This window comes from Triturus cristatus, chromosome 10 (genome assembly GCF_964204655.1).
Source record: "Triturus cristatus chromosome 10, aTriCri1.1, whole genome shotgun sequence".
Taxonomy (NCBI): domain Eukaryota; kingdom Metazoa; phylum Chordata; class Amphibia; order Caudata; family Salamandridae; genus Triturus; species Triturus cristatus.
This window is the reverse complement of record NC_140593.1, coordinates 106,410,746-106,431,658: the sequence shown is the minus strand read 5'-3', so window position 1 is coordinate 106,431,658 and position 20,913 is coordinate 106,410,746. Positions and strand designations below refer to the sequence as shown.

At 40.8% G+C, this 20,913-nt stretch overlaps 1 protein-coding gene across 3 annotated transcripts in view; it reads left to right on the top strand.

Moving 5' to 3' along the window:
- The window catches only part of AZI2 (5-azacytidine induced 2), a 173,782-nt gene that overhangs the window by 68,029 nt on the left and 84,840 nt on the right, over window positions 1-20,913 (top strand). For all 3 annotated transcript variants that reach the window (XM_085630561.1, XM_085630562.1, XM_085630560.1), the window contains exons 4-5: window positions 481-606; window positions 2,268-2,367. In XM_085630561.1, the coding sequence (XP_085486687.1) occupies window positions 481-606; window positions 2,268-2,367 (226 nt within the window). The remainder of the gene's footprint in view (window positions 1-480; window positions 607-2,267; window positions 2,368-20,913) is intronic.

Here is a 20,913-nt window from a genome sequence, read left to right as displayed (position 1 = left end):
ATGCTGTCTATTCTCTGCCAATGGGCTGGATATTTTGTCAAGATTTAGCTATTCTATGCGGGTCTTTCCCCATGAATCCTTCAAAAGTGTTTGAAGTGTCAAGCTAGCATTAGTTTACAATTCATGTAGAAATGAGGCGTATGTTAGAAGTGAAAGCATGGCACGCTCCTTCCAAGGGATGTCTGGTTTTATTGGCGTACCTTTAAGTTTCCTAGCCCCATTGTCAATATTGTGCACACAGTGTCTTTCAAAAACATAGCTGATGTATATGTGTGTTTTTTGTATTTCTTCAGTTAGACACAGGTTTGTATTGTTGAGGCCTTCAACCTGTTGCCACGCCAACTGAGGCCTAGTTTTCGGTGCCTATCCTCTGAGTTGAACACAAACTATTTAAAAAAACAATTAAAGAATGTTGTATGATCCGTTTTAATGAGAATTATGCATTTTTGTACTTTTATTTTTTTAATTTTTTTTTTACAGCTCATGGGAAAGTCCTTGGGGGAGGAAACTAATTCCATTGGGAGAGAACAAGTTAACAAAGCCTACCATGCCTATCGGGAGATCTGCATCGAACGGGATAACCTGAAAAATCAACTTGATAAAGTGGTATGTAGCTAACCGCCCACTGGAGTAAGCATACATTGAGTACTTGGGAAGCTCCCTGCTTTCATTCATTCTGGTGATCTATTGAGACCAGCGGAATTGACAGTCTTCTGCTGTTTCTGGGCAATCTGGATGGGGCTTTTCATCTGGAACTGCGCGTTTTCATGAATTACTAGCCCTGAAGAAAGTATGTTTACCAGCATGAATACCTAAAACTTAAATACTACAAATGCCTAGAATTCTTCTTTAATGTTGACATTCCTTCTAAGAATGAAAATGTGTTTCTGTTGAAAAGTAGCAGCAAAAAAAGCTTCTGCTGAAGCATCTTGCCTGGAATCCTTATGTTGGTGCTATATTAATGTATAAAATGCACTGCATTGATTTTCCTAGTTAACCTTCTATTCATCAGCAAACCCCAAATTCGAGGACCTATATCGAATCTGATATTTTTGTTGTTTTGTTTAGTTTCCCTACAGCTATCACTAGCCATTGCACCAAAAACTGACCCTAAACTGACTGGAATAATAAATGCTAGTAGCTATATTTGAAATATCCAACTACCAGACAGGACTGGTCAGTTTTGGCAAATTGCCAAAGGTATCCTACAGATAGGGTTTGACTTAAAAAAACAAATGCATTTTCCATGCCCAGGTGCATAGGAAGCTGTATTGGAACATACACAGCTCAGAAAGGTCCAAGGAAAGGAAGACTGAGCATTGCAGCCAATGTAGAAAGCACTTGAAAGCGAGTGCCCGCTCGCACTAAGCATGTGTCTGTTCCTAGTGCCATGATCCTCTGTGTTTTTCTTCACTTGTTGCTGTGGCAGGAGGCACCTGTGAAAGCATTTGTTCAGAGGGAATGCAAGGTTGACCCCCTTTCATACAATTGCACTTGTTCTGTAAGTCATTGTTTTATGCAAACTCAACAAGAGGAAGACTCTTCTTCCAGGTTTTCTGTATAGCATCCCTTAAACATTGCAGATCTTGTTGTAGGATCTGTTTTTTTTTTTCTCTTTTTCTCTTTTCCCCCCCCACCTTCTTCCCCCATGAAAGGCACATGTCAAAGCATGGCGGGCGTCCTTCAGGAATCAGGAACCCTTCCAGGGTAAGAACCTTCAATCCAGCAAGTAATTGCAAACTCTAAAACATCAGCTGGTTGTCCTTGGCATAGAGGGAATCTGAACAGTCTACAGTGATGACTGAAGAGCTGATCAGCCCCTTTAGTAGAAACCAGACACAGCACTGGCCTTGAAACATAAGCTGACCGCTGTCAGCCTTTCAGGTGCTCTTGATTGGCGGCCTTGCGATGCTAAACTCGCGGGTGCAATGAAAGGGCGATGTTGACCCTTCAGTGCGCTCTTTGAAAGGTGGACCAAAGATTTCCCGACCCAACTTTGATCCGATGTTGCCTTGTATCACATTTGCCGTTGGCCGTTTTTTTGGGGTCAGGTGACCGAAATGACTGATAGTTTCGAGGACCGCAGCCCCATCTACCGAGTCTGAATGTGGGGTTGGAGCAAGCAGTGCATTGATATAACCGCTCTGAATAATAAAGACATGTTTCTCGTTAAAGGATAGAGTGTAATTATTAAATTAGGCCCTCCCATAATTGTTTCTTTTTGCTTTACAGTCTCATCATATTGGCCCTTATATTTTCTGCCACAGGTGAAGGAAAATCTGGATTCACTGAGAGCCCTAAACGACCAGTTGCAGAGCAAAGAAGTGGAGCTCCTACAGTTAAAAACCGAACTGGAAACGCAGCAAGGTGTGCTCTTTAATTTACATCTAGTCTCATGTTATCGTGTTAGATAGTAGATTTAATGCAGATCAAGCCAAGCGCCACATCGATATCGAGACGTTTTATGTAAATAAATTATATGAAAGTATGAAAATATATGCGCAAAATACTAACATTTATGTGCATAGGAAATCCAAGGCAGTCCTTGTAAAAGTAGATCCAAGGATATTGCAATTTTTTGCAAAATGCTAAAACAATCTCAAAATTGACAGTTTTTTGTAAAAAAAAACAAAAAAAACCTGTGCTTTTAAAGTCTTGCCTATGATGAAGCCTCTGATGTCTGTTGCAACTCACATTGTTCGCTTCCAGTGGGCTTAGAACCCACTTATCACTTATCATTGGTTGGGTTGGTCTTTTTGTCTCTCTCATTTGCTTAATTCTTATTCATCTGCTTCCATGGGCTTTCCTTCCCCTTATTGTGTTTGTGCCTCCTCTGTTGTATGAACTCACTACTAGTGTCCTTCCACTGCTACCTTTCAGGTACTACTTTCTTCTTTTTGGTTAAGCACTCTACAAGCGTGCATGCATTTTCCAGTGGTCTCCCTCCTATACTTCGTGTGCCTCTTTCTTGTCTGTGTGTTGCTCCCCTCGCTACCTCAGTTGTCGTTCTTCCTACCTGCCCACCCACAGTCCATTGCCGTTCTTGTTGTACAGTATGGCTAAACATTGTCAAAGCCAGAAGGTTTCATAGGCAACATCTGTTAACTGTACCGGGTTTATTACCAACGCAAACTTTTCAAAGTGCACTCTCGCCCATCCATTCAATGTTTACAGTTATGTAGTTCGATCAAACTACAGGAATGCGTGTAGCAGGCAGGAGAGATGTTTACTTTATATCCTGCCTGCTGTGTGTGACAAGAAGTAGAAGAAGAAGAAAACTCTAGGGACGGCCCCCATCTGTTCTACAGAATTACTTGGAGCAGAGACCCTTAGTTCCCTTCCCCCTTCTGAACAATACCTCTTTTGACAGTATCCCAGGGGGTGCTGAAGCCTGTTTTCAATCCTCCAGTGAGCAGGATTTTGATGCTGGTAGGAGCAGGCCACTTCTGTATGTTTTATGTTCCTTTAAGGATGAAAGTCCTCACCAACCCAGTGGCGGCATGCTTCATCAACAGGCCCCCTCCTTACACTGATTTGACAAGGCACCAGTATGGGCTCCTACTGTGAGTCAGGGGAGCTTTTGGGGATGGTATTATGTGGGAAAGTTATCCTTTTTGCCCTGATATCCACATTTTTTGACTGCTACTGGTGGTAACTGACTCTGATTGTGCCATGGGCTCTGCTAACCAGGCCCAGGGCCAGTGCTCTGATTAAAAGGTACATGGTAATTAGGTGTAATTAAAATTGGTACTGACATCCTACCTGTAAGTCCCTAGTGTATGGTAGGTGTTGGGATCTTGATTCCAACCAGGAATCAGAATGTGGGGATTGTGAGAGAGCGATGGAATGTGCATCTTTCAAGGTGGGAAGGAGTTTGTGTGAGCTTGTTCCCTGCCAGTCCATGTACATTAATGCTCCTCAATAAAGAGTACATGCAAGTCTTACAGTGTACTTGGCATCTTTAATTTGATGACAAGCCTACTGGCAGGGTCCACCTGTTTTTATTTGGCATTTCATTGATGTTCCTCGGAGTGAGTAGCCTCGTTAAAGAACTTGGCAGAATTTCTGGGTGCGCAGGACAGAGGCGACACGCAGGACGAAGGTGAGCGCAGGATGGAGGTTGCTGTTTGCGCTTTACAGACTGAGGTGTGCGACCAGGGTCCAGTAACAGCGTTTCTGGAAAGAGTAACTTCCACATCATCACTAACTGCCTAACTTGTCCTCCCTACATGCCTGGCTTTCCTGTACCACATTCTGATTGGTTTCTGTCCTGTCTCTGGTTCCTGATTGGCTCTTGCCTGCTTCACGTCTGAGCATGCTCACATACAGAACAGCACGTTCTTACTGATTCCTGTCTCTGCTTCCTGATTGCTTCTAGCCTGCTCCACGTCTCCGCAGGCTCACATATAGAGAGCCGCTGGCTATGTTCTTGCCTGAACCATGTAACCATTACGCCTGCATTGTTATTGCGTTTCAGGTTTACGGACGGCGGCAGCTGTCCGTGGGAGTATTTTCATTGCCGCTTGTTGCCATTTCGGTGATACGCGCACAATGCCAGAAGGTTTCATAGGCAACATCTGTTAACTGTACCGGGTTTATTACCAACGCAAACTTTTCAAAGTGCACTCTCGCCCATCCATTCAATGTTTACAGTTCTTGTACTTGCCCTGCAGTGCATAAAATGTGTGTTTATTGCAAGAGAAACGGGCGTTTTGCTAAAGTATGCAGGGCAAAAAATAAAGGAAAAACTAAAACTGTAGGCGTGGTGAATGAAAATTATGTCAATTATAATTCTTCAGATTCAAGTGAGGAGAGTTGTGCTAAGCATTGAGAAAGGCACAGGAACCAATGCAGATTGTTTGCCGGTAATGTTTTCATGTTGAACCTGTCGGGTATTAGAAGACCGTATTGTCAAGTAGGTGTGGGTGAAGTGATAGTAAGTATGATGGTAGATTCTGGGTCGCCTTTCACATTGATTGGTATAGATGACTGGTCCAAATTTTCAAAAAAGATTTTGTTTTGAGGAAATCGGACATAACCCATAGTGTATGGGGTAAAACCTATAGAGCTACTCTGAGAATTTGAGGAATATTTTTTTAAAGGAAACACATCTGCTTCTACGGTTTATGTAGCCAAGCATGGCTATTCGTTGTTTGGTTGGGAGGAACAACGACATTTGGAAATAATTCTGGATCCTAATAAAATAGATCAAGTCTTTTTTTTAAAGCAATATAGGAGTGTTAGTGCGATGCAAGTATCTGAGTGGGAGATGACAGTTCCCAAAGTTTTCACTGACAAGGTTGGCATGTTGAGAGGATTCAAGCACAAACACAACTTAAACAAGATGTGGAGTCTGTGGTGCATAAGGCAAGGAAGGTTCCGTTGATGATAAGAGATGATTTACAAAGGGAATTACACAACATGCAGGAACAAGATATGATCAAGCCCATAGAAGGGTCAGAATGATTGTCACCGGTGGTTCTGGTGCTCAAGCCTAATGGGTCGTTACACTTGTGTGTTGATTTGAGAGATTTAAATAACCGGATTTGGGTGGACAGGCACCCCCTACCTAATATTACACAGATGCTCTCATTGATAAAAGGAGCAAAGTACTTTACTACTTTGATATGGCACCCGCATATCATCAGATAGTTTACAACTACACAATGGAGTATATACCAGGTGTGAAAAACATTGACAGGTTGTTTATCTAGGTTGCCACTAAAAGAGATGGATAAGAGTGAAAATGATGATATTGAGTATATAGGGGTGGTTATTAATGAATTATCTAACGTAACCTTGAATGCAATTCCTGAACAGGAGCGGTGTGAAGCTCTTGAGATTGACAGTTTTAAAAAATCTGGTGACATGTGAGTAAGAGTTTACCTCAAAACAAATTGTCAGATGCCTTGTTGGAGGCTTCTAGACATGTGGGCCATGAGCTTTCTGCCTTGAATGGTGTTCTTTGTAGAGTAGAAGTATTGGTACTGAGACTTTGAAAATGAAAGTAATTGAGTTGGCACATGAGGGCCATATAGGTATGCATGCCATGAGAAGATGTGTAAGTGATACTTACTGGTGGCCGGGCATGGACAGGGAGGTGGACCGGGATGTACAGTTGTGTATTCAATGTGTTTCTAAAACAGAAAAAGTGAGGTGACTGTGCGAAGTTCAATCAATGCTGTAACTGTTCCTGAGAAATCTTGGTCCCAATTAGCTCTGGACATAGGGGATCTGTGAGGGTGATTAATGGTATGGAAAAGTATGGAATTGTTCTGATAGATTATTATTCACGATAGCCGCAAGTGGAGTTTGTAAACAGTATTACTTAACAGGGCTCTCAAAATCCGAACAATTGTACTAGTCCTGCAGGTCTAGTCCCTTGGAAAAATCCCCTCGACCTCACTGCAACCTACTTGACCTCCGTCTCTGAAAACGGAGCAAAAGTGACAAGATAACAAGATTTAAAGGCATCTTTATTGCTCATTCCCTTTGTGAGCAATAAAAATGCCTTTAAATCTTGTTATCTTGTCACTTTTGCTCCGTTTTCAAAGACAGAGGACAAAAGTTGGTTTGTCTTCCTACTCGCCAGAAAGGGCGAGTAGGACCTAAAAATAGCTCGTCCTCATCAATTCTCCCTCGCAAATGCGAGCGGGCGAGTGGATTTGTCGAGCCCTGCTTAAGCATCTGTCAGAAGTGTGATGGAAGAAATTTTCCTGAGAGAAGGGATCCCTGATGCGGTAGTGCTTGACAATGGTCTGCAGTTCATATCTCTAGAATTTGATGATTTTATAACAGAATTTGGGATTAAACACTTTAACACATCATGTTATCACCCTATAAGAAATGGCCTTGTGGAGAGGTTAAACCGTGTGTTAAACGACAATTTTCAATCGTCAATGGACTTTCTTGGATGCAGGAGGTTAAGAATTTTTTACCGGCTCTCCGTACCACACCTAATGCTGATACCAAGGTTTCAGCTTTTCTTCTATTGAAAGGCAGAGTGCCAGGATCAAAATTTAACAGAGTATGGATGGGTAAAACTATTCCATTGGAAGATACTTTAAGGGCAGTTGGAGAGAGAAGAAAATTCGCTCAAACAAATATATCACAGTAAGGTCGCGGGAACTGACTGTGAAAGAGGGTGACATGGTGAGGATCAAAAGACCCATTGGTGGTAAAGGAAAGGGTAGATTTTCCAGTCCTGTGAGTGCAGAAAGTCGGAAAAAATGTTGTTGTTTTGTAAGATGGTAAATGCTGGAATAAAGATAGTGTCCATTGTGTGTGGTGGTGAACGAGTGTCAGAACAAGTATGTGGAAAATAATGTAAGGAGGTAGGCAAACAGTCTGAGACAAATCGCACAGAACCAATAGTGTACCTTTCGAATTCAACGATTATGTGATGTAATCACATATATTATTATATTTCTGTTATGCCCGTTAAGTTGTTGTATTGTTGTTTTAGGTTTTCTTTTATTACAGTTAATATTTGATTTTACTCCTGCATCTTATATTGTTCCTTCAGGTTTAGTGTGTATTAGTTGCAGTTAGTTTTTCTCATTTTTATGTGTTAGTTTCTTATCATTATTTAATGAGGGGAAGATGTGTTGGGATCTGGATTCCAATTGGGAATCCAAGTGTGGGGATTGTGGGAAAGCGATGGAAAGTGCATCATTTAAGGAGGGCAGCAGTTGTTGTGGGCTTGTTCCCTGCCAGTCCATGTACTTTGATGCTCCTCAGTAATGAGTATGTACAAGCCTTACCGTGTACATGGAATATTTAAAGTAGAGCATGTAGGTTTAGAGGCCCAGCAGATTTAATGCACTCAAGTGTGCACTGCTGTGTTGCCTGCTGTCATTTTAAAAGTGGGCCCTGCTTTGCAAGCTGCTTTTAAATCGAAAGTCTATGCACATTTGGTTTTAGATTTAAAGGTACTTGTAAAGAATTAAACTACCTTATTGTTACATATAAGTCACCCCTAAGGTCTACCTTAGGTGCCCTCTGGGTAGGGTGCCATGTAAAAATAATCAGGGACATTTTAAAATGTTTTTTATTCCCCGGTGAGGAAAAGACTACCAATTTTGTTTGTCCCTATTGTAGCATTTTTGTTCCATAGGCTAACATGGGAATACTGTAATACAGTATAACTATTGACAGGAGTGAGCTAAACTAATATTTCAAGGACTTAAAAGATTGATAGTGATAAATCGAACTGCTTACCATTTTTGAATTTATCATAACTAGTACAGAAAATAGGTTATAGAACTTTCTTTTCTGTGAGCCAAAATCCAGTCTTCTAGCTGCTTCTCCTGATTGACTAGTCTTAACAGATTGAGCCAAACTGCTCTTGATGAGGTGATAAGTTGCCTGCATAGAGCCAGAGGTTATCTGATGGGGGAGATCTGCAGTTGCACAGAACAGGCCAGGACAGGGGACGTACCGGAGGGGGAGGGGGGGGGGTGGTGGTGGGGGGGGGGGGGGGGGGGTAAACAAACTGGTCTTCAAATCAAAGAGAGCAGGACAGTAGGGATGCAAGCCAGGCATATCCCCATCTTCCTGTAACCCCCAGCCTGGTGGAACCCCTAGGAATGGGAGTATTAAGGGAAATTAGCCACATTATTAGGTTGGCTTAGCCAGATCTTAACCCCAAGGAGAACGTTTTTCATTCATCAATTTTAAAGTACAGTGCAACAGTGCTTTGTGGGAAAATATATTGCCACACTTTGGAGGAAGTTGTCATAATTCCTGGTGGCACCCTCTAGCCTGTTGGTCAGGGGTGCTTCCAGAACTCTGGATAAATTTGGGAGAGCTGCATAGCAACGCGGATCCCCTGCCTGAAACTACAAGATGAAGGACTGCCCTGTTGGAACCCTGGCCTGCACCAAGAGGACTGCACTCTGAATGACTGCGCCTGTTGCGCACTGAGGAACTACAGCCATTAGGACTTTGCCTTGCTTCAAAAAGAGGAGTGGACTTCTGAAAGCAACAGGTTATTATTGCTTCACCTGCATCCTCTCCAGCAAGAAGAACCCAGCTGCTTGCCTTCAGCTGGACTTTAACGGATTTGGCCAGGTGCGTTTTGGGAACTGTAGTGCCAAATTCTGAGGATCAACTCGGAGACTCTGGAACCTTGAATTTTGTTTGTGGACACTTTGAAACCCTAAAAGGAACTTCAGGAAGCACCTCTTGAAGTTTGGAGAACTTTTGTGAACAAGCTCAGTAAGGTGACCGACTTGATGTTAGAGTCAAGCCGACGAACCTCGACCCAGCCTGGATTTCAGGTTCATCCCACTGAAAGCTCCAGAGCTCAAGAGTTGACCTGGGGCTCCTGCTGAACCAAGCTGACGAAGCCTCAGCAAATTCGGCCTGCTGGAGAGGCCCACTCGATGTCATGAGAGAATCCTCCAGAAAAGAGCAAAGGTAAAATTTTGATCGAGGCCTCCAGCTTAGTGTATCCGACTGGGGCTCCATCGCGGTAAGCCCCAAACTTTTACTTTGTCCCAGTCAAGCGCGACCAAATGTCCCAATTTGGCGCTATTGGTTTTTAAGCACTTGAAAGTGTTTATTCTTTAAAATTTCACATCTCCAGTTCCCTACATTGGATTTTTGTCGTTTGTGTAATTTTAAAGATAAAAATAGTTTCTATTTTTATAAATTGGTGTTGGATTTTTATTGTGTTGCCTTATTTAATGTATTGGTGTTTTTAAATGCGTTACACACCTGTTTCCTAAGTTAAGCCTGTCTGCTCACAGCCAGCTACCAATGATTGAGCAAGGGAATAGTTTATTGAGACCTTGACTGGGCCTTATATTGTGTTGGTGGCCTTATTGCTAGTGGTAGGTGCATACTTGACCCTTCTAATAATACACCTGCCAATATTTATGAACTGGGGTACCCAAAGGCCTGGTGTAGGTGAGTAACAGTTTGTAGAGAGAGAGAGAAAAGAACATGGAAGGTTATAACTACCTCCTGGTGAAACAGGTTTCCTTTATTCAGGGGGTTCTCATTGGGTTGGGTTAAAAAGGTATAGCAAAATTATTCAGCCCTTTTTAGGAAGGTTTGCATGTTTCGTCCCTATTTATATGTCCACTTTGGTGCATTGGGCTTTCATCAGGACCAAGCATTTGTAATCTTGGATCAATTTGAATGCAAGTTGTGCAGTGAAACATTTATACATACACAACTGAGGACTCCTTGATCACCTGAAGTCCTTTTTACCTGAAGAAGAATTCATCAGACTACCCGGCAGAACAAACTTACTCATGATAAGTAATTGTGTGGTGGTGAACCAAGCAACACTGCAAACCATATGTGGAGAATTGCACTCAGTGAACACATTATGCAGGTTAATTTAGCATTTTGATCATATAAAATCTCTTATTACAGACTAACCAGGATTCCATTAATCCAGTAAATTTCTTCATGGAGTTTGTGAACTTGACTGTGATAAAAAAAAACTACTTTCAATTTGAGGATCAACTCTTCCTACAAGTAACCGATCTGTCCATGGGAAGCACCTCTGCACAAAGTGTGGTATGGAGTTTTTCCATCACTTTGAAATGATCCACATTTTATCTGTGAACAACCCTTTTCATGATTCTATGGTGATTTGGAAATGATTCATTGAAAACATTGACATCATTTTACAAGGTGACAAAGCGAAGACCACATCCTTCAGTACCTGGATCAGTGGTCTGGGTTTACGAGTGACCTTGGCCATCACAACCTTGCCTTTATGGACCTTTTGATACTCTCAAAGGATGGGGGATTAAGTCTGAAGTTTATCGCAAATCTATGGATAGGACTGCTCTACTTCATTACAACAGCTTCCACCCACAAACGTTAAGAGAAAACCTTCTTGTAAGCCAATTTCTGTGCTTTAGAATAACTGTTCACACCTCACGACCTTTGATATCCAAGCTGATATTTTGAGCAACCAACTCCTACATAGAGGATATCCCACACAGACTATTAAGAAAGCTAGGAAGAGAGCGAGAACCAATAATTGCTCCTCCCTGTTGGAGTACAAGAACACATCTGAAAGCAACCACCTTTTCTGTGTGAGTAAATACAACCGCTTGTCTAATCAACTAAAGAGTTCAGTCAACAGAAATGTGCATATACTAAACATTGCACAAATGTCTTTTAAAAAAAAAAAAAAAAAAACTTTTTGCCTTCAAAAGGAACAGCAGCCTCTGGGAGATTCTGGTTCAATGCTTTAAAGAGACAACTCGATCCTTCTACACAGTCAGATCAAACTTACTGACCTTCACCCATGCTTTTCATAGATCTTTGATTACACCCCCTCCCCCCATGGACCCAAAATAACTTTAGTAACTGTAACAACTTAGGGATGATCTATATCATCAAATGTCCTTGTAATTTGACATAGATTAGAATGACCATTTGAAAAGTGATGGTCCACATTCTTGAACATCAAGATAATATACACTGCAAACGTTTAACCACTAAATTACTGTCTCATTTCTCTACAGCAGGACATAGCGAAAATTATATTTGGTAGTCTATCATTGAGAATCCCTTAACTGACACAAATACATTGACCCTAACCCGGACCCTATTCGACAAAGAACATTGTTGGATTTTTAGACTTCAGGTGCATGTATTTGGGTTAAATGACAACATCCCTTCGATGTCACTAACTACACTTTGATCCCCTCTATACATCGTGATCATCCAGATACATAGGTTTAACTGGCTAATCCCGCATAATGCATCATGTTTTTTTTCTTCTTTGCACAGATACAATGGCAACCCCTCATCTGAGAGTAAGACGTTTTTTCTGTTGGTCCATCATTAGATCATGATATTTTTGTGCATTTTTTTTTATAAAAATGTGCCCATCACATCTGCTTCACTTCCCTTTAGGTGATGTAGTTGGCACCAAACTTTAATTTAATTTATTCTGATCTTGGGGCCTTTAATCTTTTCTTTTTTATGAAGATTTGAGCAGTGTGATCTACGCTTGTAACTGGGTATGGTCTGACTTGACAACACAACTGTTGCTAGACAATGATGTGATTCCCACTAAAGAGGGGCTTTGGCTCCGCCCACATGTTGAGAGCCAGGATGACATGTTTTGATTGGGCAGAAGGTGTGTGCTTTCACAACAAAAGTGCTTGCCCTCCTGGCAGCTTTGATCATTTTGTTTGTCCAGCTGCCTAAACTTTAACTTACAGAGCCACACACATGACATTGGCATGCTATTAAAGGGTCTTAGATAACTAGATAATTTAGGTTTTCTCTGGCAGCAGCATAGATGGGAGGAGGGCAGTCATTGACCGACATGGACCTTTAGGTCTGGCTTGACAGTGCAACTGTCATCTGACCATTTAACCTACACCGACATTATTCTACAGTTGTTTACTTCCAAAGAGATGCATATCTATTCCCATGCTATTTACAAGTAATACTTCACATTGCCCTACATAATTCCTTTGAAGCCATGTGTATTGGCATTGCCAATGTTTGTTTTGCATAGTGCTGACAGTCTGTTTTCAGTTACAGCATCTAACACCATATTACAGTGGATACTAAATTATAGAACTACACTTACCATGATGCTCAGGCATTCATTCCCTGTCAGCACTAGCACTCGTCACTCTGCAAAGGTATCTGAATGATCCCTGTCATTCATATTAAGTGTGTACTGAAGCTGAGGGTGATTGGTCCCCATTGTTACACCCACTGGGAGTGATTTGGTTTGACTGAGGCGTTTCTCGATAGAATTATAAATTCCGTTATTCCAGGCCAGCTTTGTCTACCTCTCCTGTGGTAGCTTGATTGCAGTGATTTACTCACCCAGTTCCCACATCATTAATCCTTTAAAAGGAACAACATTTTGCTTTCAATCTATATTGTTCTGCCACTTATCCCGAGGGTGAGAAGACGGCAACTTTAAAATAATCGAAGATTATTTCATTTGTTTATAAGCTTGGAATATTTGTGTGCAGGACTATCCTTTTCTTAAGAAGGCTGCTCTTGTGAAACGGTTACTGCATAATGATACACGCTCAGCTTTTGGAATGTAACTGATGTTCCTTGTACTAATGTTTCTTATTATGAAATGGTCTGGGGTTTTTTCTACCGGTCACCACACACACAACCATGATAATAGCATAACCTTGTTTTGATTACTTAGAGTGACCTCACAAGTACAGAATGACTGGCGCGTATCGAACAATAGTTTTTATTTGGAAAGATCAGGTTCCAAGACAGTCCATAGAGCAGACCGCGCCTCATACTGTTTGCCAGCATTAGTGAATCCTTACTTATAACAGTGTTCCTCTGACCCTCGCACCCCTTTATGTGTTCACCAAGCTCAGGAGGTACTGTAGTACGTAGTAGTACATTTCTTTAATATAGTTCGCATCAAACCGTTTCCTCCATAATACAATTACTTCATGCACCCACATTATCTCGGACTTAGAAACCATATAACCTCCATATATCACTTTCTTATGGGGCTTTCTTACACATTTCATTCCTATGCACGCATTGTGCTTTTCACATACCCCCTTTTCGCCCTCTGTAGTTTTTACTGTTCTAGGCTGCTCCCCTTCGTTGGACAGAAATGAAGGTGGATGATTTTCCTGAATAGGATAAGCCTGGACGCATGTTAATTTACTGCTCTTCATGAGCTACGTGGTGTTTTCATTGAGCGCAGTTCTCCACACATGGTTTAGAGTTTTGGTTTGTTCACCGACACACAATTGCATATCATGCATAACACTGTGTCTGTTAGCCTGCGATTAATTCTTCTTCAGGTATAAACTACTCTAAGTGGTCAAGTAGTACGGAAGTACTTGGTTGTATATGTATAAATCTTTCACAGAACAACTTACATCCAAATAGATGCTAGATTAGAGAGTGCTGTCCCTGATGAAACCTCTCTGCACCTCACTGCACCAAAGCCGGCCTATAAATAAGGCTGAAACATGTTGACTTTCCTAAAAAGGTTTGAATAATTCCCCTGTATTTGTTTAGACCTTCTGACTGGGGGCCTCTTGAATAAAGGAAACCTGGTCCTCCCCGCACTTTCCCTTCACCCATGAGGTATTTTTACCTTCTTTCTTTTTTTTTGCCGTCTCTGCACCAACTGTAGTTCACCTACACCAGGCCACTACTGTGTACCCTGTAAGACCGACTTTTTTGGACATTCAAGTCAATGGTGGGAATGTGTCCTTGTATTACGTTATTTCCAAAATGTCATCTGCTCCTGAAGCTGTTGCAAGAGCAATTGGACGTGCATTGGATCCAAACCCAGGGAACGTTCGAAGACGTGGTCAAAATGACCCAAATTATGAAACTAACAATATCATGGTGGGGAGAAAAGGAAAATCTCTCTCTGGGCCTATTGTTTGTAACCGCACACACTGTTGGAAGTTGGCTCTCTATATAGTGCACCAAAACGAGGTACACTGTGCAGAGTCAAGGTAAACCCCAAAGGAATTACCACGGCACAAATTACACCCCAAATGCTCTCCTTTGTGGTAGTGTGAGTGTGCAGTTAGGCATATTAGAGGATAGTGTTAAGCATTTATTACACACACAAAGGCAGTAAGTGAGACACACTAAAGTGAGACAATAAAGAAATCCGACACAAATTTATAGAATTAACACATACCAAGATCATCGTAATCGGGTAAGTACTTTTTGTGTTATGAATTTTTACAGTTTTAAAAAATGGACAAAGTGCAATTTCTGGATGTGTAATGTTATCCTATAGAGGAAAAGCATGTATTGCATTCGGGCACTTAGCAGAGACTTACGAGACTATTGTCCTTTGCCAATTGTAGCACAATAAGGGAAGGAGCACTGGAACGGAGGTCTGGTTAGTAGGCCGCTGTGCACTGTTGAAAATCGGCATCTAGTAGCTAAAAAGGGTACAAAATGTGGGGTGGGATAACTGCAACAAAATCCCCGTTCTCTACACAGCTCCCATTTCATAATGACAACGGACGCTTCCTTGGAAGGTTGGGGGGAGGGAGGCTCACCTTCAAGATCTGGAAATTTATGAAAAATGGTTCTCGAGAAACAAAAATGCACATCAGTCTTCTAGAGTTGAAGGCTGATTTCCTTGGCCTCCAGTCCTTCTTTCACAGGATAAGCAATTCATCTGTCTTGTTGAGGACGGACAATACCACAACCGTGTTCTATCTCACAAGGCAAGGAGGAATGAAATCGAAGATAATGTCTCTCAACCCCAGAGAATAGGGGAATGGTTACTTACCCACAACATTTCATTTCAAGTGGACCTCATCTCTGGGGTGGACAACGAATGGGCATATTCTCTGAGCTGAATGGCGAAACAGTGTCACAAATGGCAAATAACCCAGCTGCAGTTATTTCAGATTTTCAAACAGTGAGGAACCCCGAATCTGGATCGGTTTGCAACTCCTCAAAATAAGAAAGGCAAAATGTATGCTTTCAGGCTCCCTCAGAAAAAATCTTGGGGAAATGCATTTCTAATAGCCTGGACAGGAATGTTCGCTTACGCTTTTCCTCCTTTCCCTCTCATTTTCAAAGTTATTTGAAAAATGAAGCAAGAACTGTGCCGCCTCATTCTGATATCTCCAGTGTGGCCACGTCAATATTGGTGGTACTTCTCCTATCAGAATTTCCACACATTCAGTTCAAACCTTTGGAGAACCTCCGTTCCATGAACAAAGGTCGGAATGTCCATCCCCAAACAGTCATTCAATTTATCAACTTGCCTCCTCATGACCATAAGTTCGGATTGCTGAGTTTTCCACCGAATAGTAGGTCCATTCTAGCAGTCCTGTGCGAATGCCACAAGTAAATCCTTCAAGGAGAAATGGAAACCATTTTGCTATTGGTGTGTCAATAACACACTACATCCCTTTAAATCTTCTCCAGAACAATTACTACCTTACCTACTTCACATAGCAAAGTCGGGCCTTGCCCATATTTCAATTAAAGTTCATTTGGTGGCAATTTTAAGGTTTCGGAAAAAGAGGGGTGAAGTCTCTCTATGGTCTAATAGACTAATTAAAGAATTTATGAAAGGTCTTTTCAGAATCTTTCGTTCTTTGAAGATTCCTCCTGTGACCTTGCAATTAAATACAGTTCTATCACAGCTCAAAAGTCTTTTTGAACCTATTAATAATGGACACAAAAAATATTTGTTGTAGAAAATGGCCCTCACTTCAGTAAGGCGTATAAGCGTTTTTCGAATTTTTATGATTACCGACCCATTCTTGCATTTCAAGGATGAAAGAGTGATATTGAAAACCAATCCAAAATTAATTCCGAAAGTTCCAACTTCGTTGCATTTGAATGAACCAATTGTATTGAAATTTTATTTTTTTAAACCCTTCATCCAGCACTGAAAGCACCCTGCGTTCTCTGAATGTGAGGCAATGTTTAAGGTTTTATATTGACAGAAAAATTGACTTTTGGGAAATCCAACCAACTTCTAATATCATTTGCTCCACCTAAAAAGGTTTCGCTTTGTCATAGAGCAGTATAGCTCATTTGGGTTTCTGCAGCCATCACTTTTTGCCACAACACAGTAGGAAGGACATTGTGAGCAAAGGTTGTGGCGCATTCTACAAGAAAAGTGGCAGTGTCTCACAGCCCTGTCTGCCGGAGTTTCGTTACCGGACATTTGCAGAGCGGCAACGTGGACTAATGTCCATACCTTCACCAAACAACGTTTGGATTCTTCGTGGGAAGCTGATGCTGCAGTTGGGCAAACATTATTACGTCACCTCTTTTAGTAAGGTACAGAAATCTTACTTCCTACCTATCTGATTATTCAGTGTCTTAAAAGTGTTATATACAAGTTTGTCTTTTTCTATTTTTTTTTCTCTTGATAGTTGCCTTCTTATAGCATGGTTATTTCTTTATATCAGAGTGGTTTTGCCATGCCCACCGCCTCTTTTTTTCCTTGATACTGCTTACTAGTCTGAATCAAGCATGTGAATCTATGAAAGATTTAAATCTTGGAGAAAAAACAAATTACTTACCTGTACACTGTGGTTCTTCAGTATTTATATATTTCATAGATTCACATGCAACCCTCCTACCTCCAAATTGGGGCCGACCACTCAGGATGCCTCTGACATTCTTTTCCTTAAACACTCTTGCTTGTGATCTGAGGTATAATGGCCCTGCAGGGAAATAGTGCTTTAGGGGCTGGGCTCGGATTGGTTGAAGTTTGGTCCTAACCAAACAATGTGAATTGGTTGCCAATGTCACTTGACTTCTCTATGGCTTTCAATGCTTATTTATAGCACTGCTTGTTATTATTACTTTGGCACTCCCACCATGACCACGGAGAAGATTCAAGCATGTGAATCTATTTTTTTTTTTTTTTTTAAATAATTTTTTATTAAGTTTTCAGAAAAAGAGCACATACAGTAATCAAATGAACACATGAATAAAATATTACAATATAAAAGAAGCTAGGAGTACGTAGTTCATACCAGGAAAAGATAAATATGGGTAAGTAATTCAATAGAGGAAAAGCTAAGAAAATAAAAAAGGATAAAAGGAAAGAAAGATATAGAGAAGAAAAGAAAGGAAGAGATAGAAAAGAAGAAAAAAAAGGGGATTTAGAAATTAGGAGGAAATAAGAAATTAAGATGCAGGTGCATGTGAAGAAAGATAAGAAGTAAAAGGTAGCCAAAGTAGGTCAGATTTAATTTTCTGGGAAAGAGATAGAGAAGAAACGGTAGCAATTTTGTGTTTGTCACAAATATAGTTCCACCATGTTAATAATGATAATTTAGAATTTCTTCCAACAGGACAAAATCACTTTAAATGCTATAGCAATAAAAAAAATCAAACAACAAAGTAATATGATTAGGAACATCAAAATCAGGTGAGGAACCACCTAGAAAAACATTTTGTATTGTTAATGGAATATTACATTGAAATATTGTCATACATTTAGACCATATAGATTGCCAAAACTTTAATACATTCGAACACTCAAAGTTGATGAACTAAAGTCCCAGTAGATACAGAACAAGACCAACATAGGGATGAGGAAGTAGGGGAAAACTTGGATATAGAAACCGTGGTAATAACAGCTCTACTATTAGTTAAAGTAAAGGGATTGAGTAATACGTGCGGAACCAGAACTTTTAAATAACTTGAGCCATAATTTATCCCAAGCAGGGATAGGGAGTGATAAAGATAAGTCTGCTTCCCAGAGTAATTCGACATGGGATCTAGGACGTTCAGTAACAGGGGATAACAAAATCTTATAAATAAAGGTAGCCTTAGGCCTATGCTCCTGAGAAACACTGCATAATTGTAAGGGTGAAGTGAGTAAGGAAGAAGTTTAAGGGAAAATAGTGGAAGATAGATAAGACTGCAAAGCTGTTGATATTAAAAGATACTCATTAAAAAATGAGTCCGGTAAACTATATTGCAGTTGTAACTCATGGAAGGGAGTAACAGAATTATGTTGGATTAGTTGATGAATACAAATAATTCCCTACTCCTTCCAATGTTTGTAATAAAATGATTTACGTTTATATTTGATTAATTTGTTATACCAAATAGTGGAAGACAAAAAACATTGAAATGAATCTAGACCATCAGAAAAATATTATATAATAATTGTCGAGAGTATTTTAGAATAGGAGTATCTGACATGAAGGTGCAGTTAGACATATATATTATATCTCAAAAGGAAAAATCTTTTAGTAGGGAACGCTCAAAAACAATCCAACGAGGGATAGGGATATCAGCAAAATCGTAAATTAAAGGAAAAAATTTACGAATTGAAAATGCAGAGGGATAAGCTTTAAAATCAGGAAAACGTACACCTCCTTCTGTTTTGGGACGCTTAAGTTTCATAAGAGCAATGCAGGGGTGTTTGTTATTCCATGAAAACTTTGTACAAACATAATTGATCTGTGAAAAATACGAAGCTGGAATCCGGAAAGGTAACATGGATAATGTATAAAGGACATGGGGTACAATCATCATTTTAATAGTATCAAGTCTAACCCACCAAGACAAATTAAGGGGATAGCAAGAAAGAAGTAGTGATTTTATTTTGGTAATTGGGTAGTTAAACGTCTAACTAATGGTAGTAGATAAGGTAGAGGAAAACCAAATACCAAGATATTTACTTTTTGTGGGACACCAGGTAAAATTAGTATTATTAAACATATATTGATAGCAAAGAGAGTTCAAGGGTAAGACTTCTGTCTTAGAAAAGTTCAACTTGTGTTGCAGGGATTCTGCTTATACACAGAACTATGCGTAGAACCCCAGGACCTCAGTGAGTTGTGGTGTACCAGAAACTCACCTCAGAACCCAGAACCCAGTATCTGGCTAGCATAAGTGTCCCATTCGTTATCCGAGATTTAGCTCGGCGGTCCCAATGAAAAGACAACCCAGAACAAGCGACTCAGTACATACTCAGGAATGGTGGGAATCGGAAATACCTGTTCGTATATTATTCTCACATCAGTCCACAACAAGAATCAACAGAGACACGGTGAAAATAAAGTTTATTTTTATAGACCACGTGTCCTAATATGCAGTACTTTGGCTAATACAAGCAGACAAATGATTAAAATCAAAACCATCAACATAGTTACAATTCCATAGAATATAAAAGGGGTAATCATGTTATAATGACAGTGGATACTACCACCTTCCCTTTACTAAGAAGCTAATATTATTATTAGACTAACAGAAGGTCTCTTAGGCTTGAATAGGGGACCCCATACCTCAAAGATCAGCTTAGTGAAATCACATCACAGGAGCATCAGGAGTCTTCTCGCAGGAAGGCTCGTCTTCGGTCTGAATAATAAACATGATGTCTGTGATATTAAAAGCACCAACTTTCAGGTATGTGCAGCTGCTCGTGTGTTATGACTAAATAGTGGGTCGATCAACCTAGAGTGGAAAACATGCATTGTCTAACAACTCAGACTGTTTGTCACATCGTGTGCAGACCAAGGTCGCTGCGCAGAGCTCGGGATGGTAACAACAGATTGCTCTCGTGTGAGGCAAAACTCGAGTCAGCAGTTTGTTTAAGCAATAACATGTGAACGCAGTGTCGTGTGCAAAAGCAGCAAGATGGCTTTCTAACTTCTAACGTGGTTATGCTAACTTAACAATGTATGTACGTATTAAGGGAGTCCTTACTACATGCCCCCTTGATCGAAGCACTACTTAGTATGCAAGAAAAGAGAGAACGCAGAGTTCAAGCGCGACAGAGCAGAACAAGGCGTAACCAATTTAAAAAACACTGGTCAGTTCAGGCAAGGTCCGAATAGGAAAAAACCAAAGGTGGAAAGAAAAAACAAAAAACCTCAAACGTGCCGTGGGGGGTGAAAAAATGAAAAAACGCCTCACCGGGCAGAAGTGCAGACGCACAGAGACTGTTCAAGACACGTGAGGAAAACACAGTGGACGATAGTTCACTCAATCCATGAAAGTATATGCAGCATATGTGGCCACTGCTTCCAGCAGAAAATCATTGGCACGGCCACTGAAGGTTTCAGCCATCCAGTTAATCAAAGAAAAGGAACATACATGTTCTTCTATTAGCGGAGCCTCTAGCACCATCAGAGGGCAACCAGCGTGTACTTCCAAATAACTCATATCCAAGAAGTCATATGCCGCTCTCGCGATGTCCCAATTACCCAGGATACCATGCGCCGCACCGCAGGCCATAATCCGAACACCAGAACAGGCATACTCGTGAGACACTAAGGGCCTCATCAGTCGATCATAATCCGGGTCCGGAGACACCATGTTGGTTAAGCACAAATCCATAGGCCATTCAAATGGACAATCTAGGCAGTGGAAGACAGGTTGCACGCAGGTGAAGTAGGAATACCGGAAGGATAATCAATATGCCAGGCTCAAAGTCGCCAACGGCAGGACACCATAGTA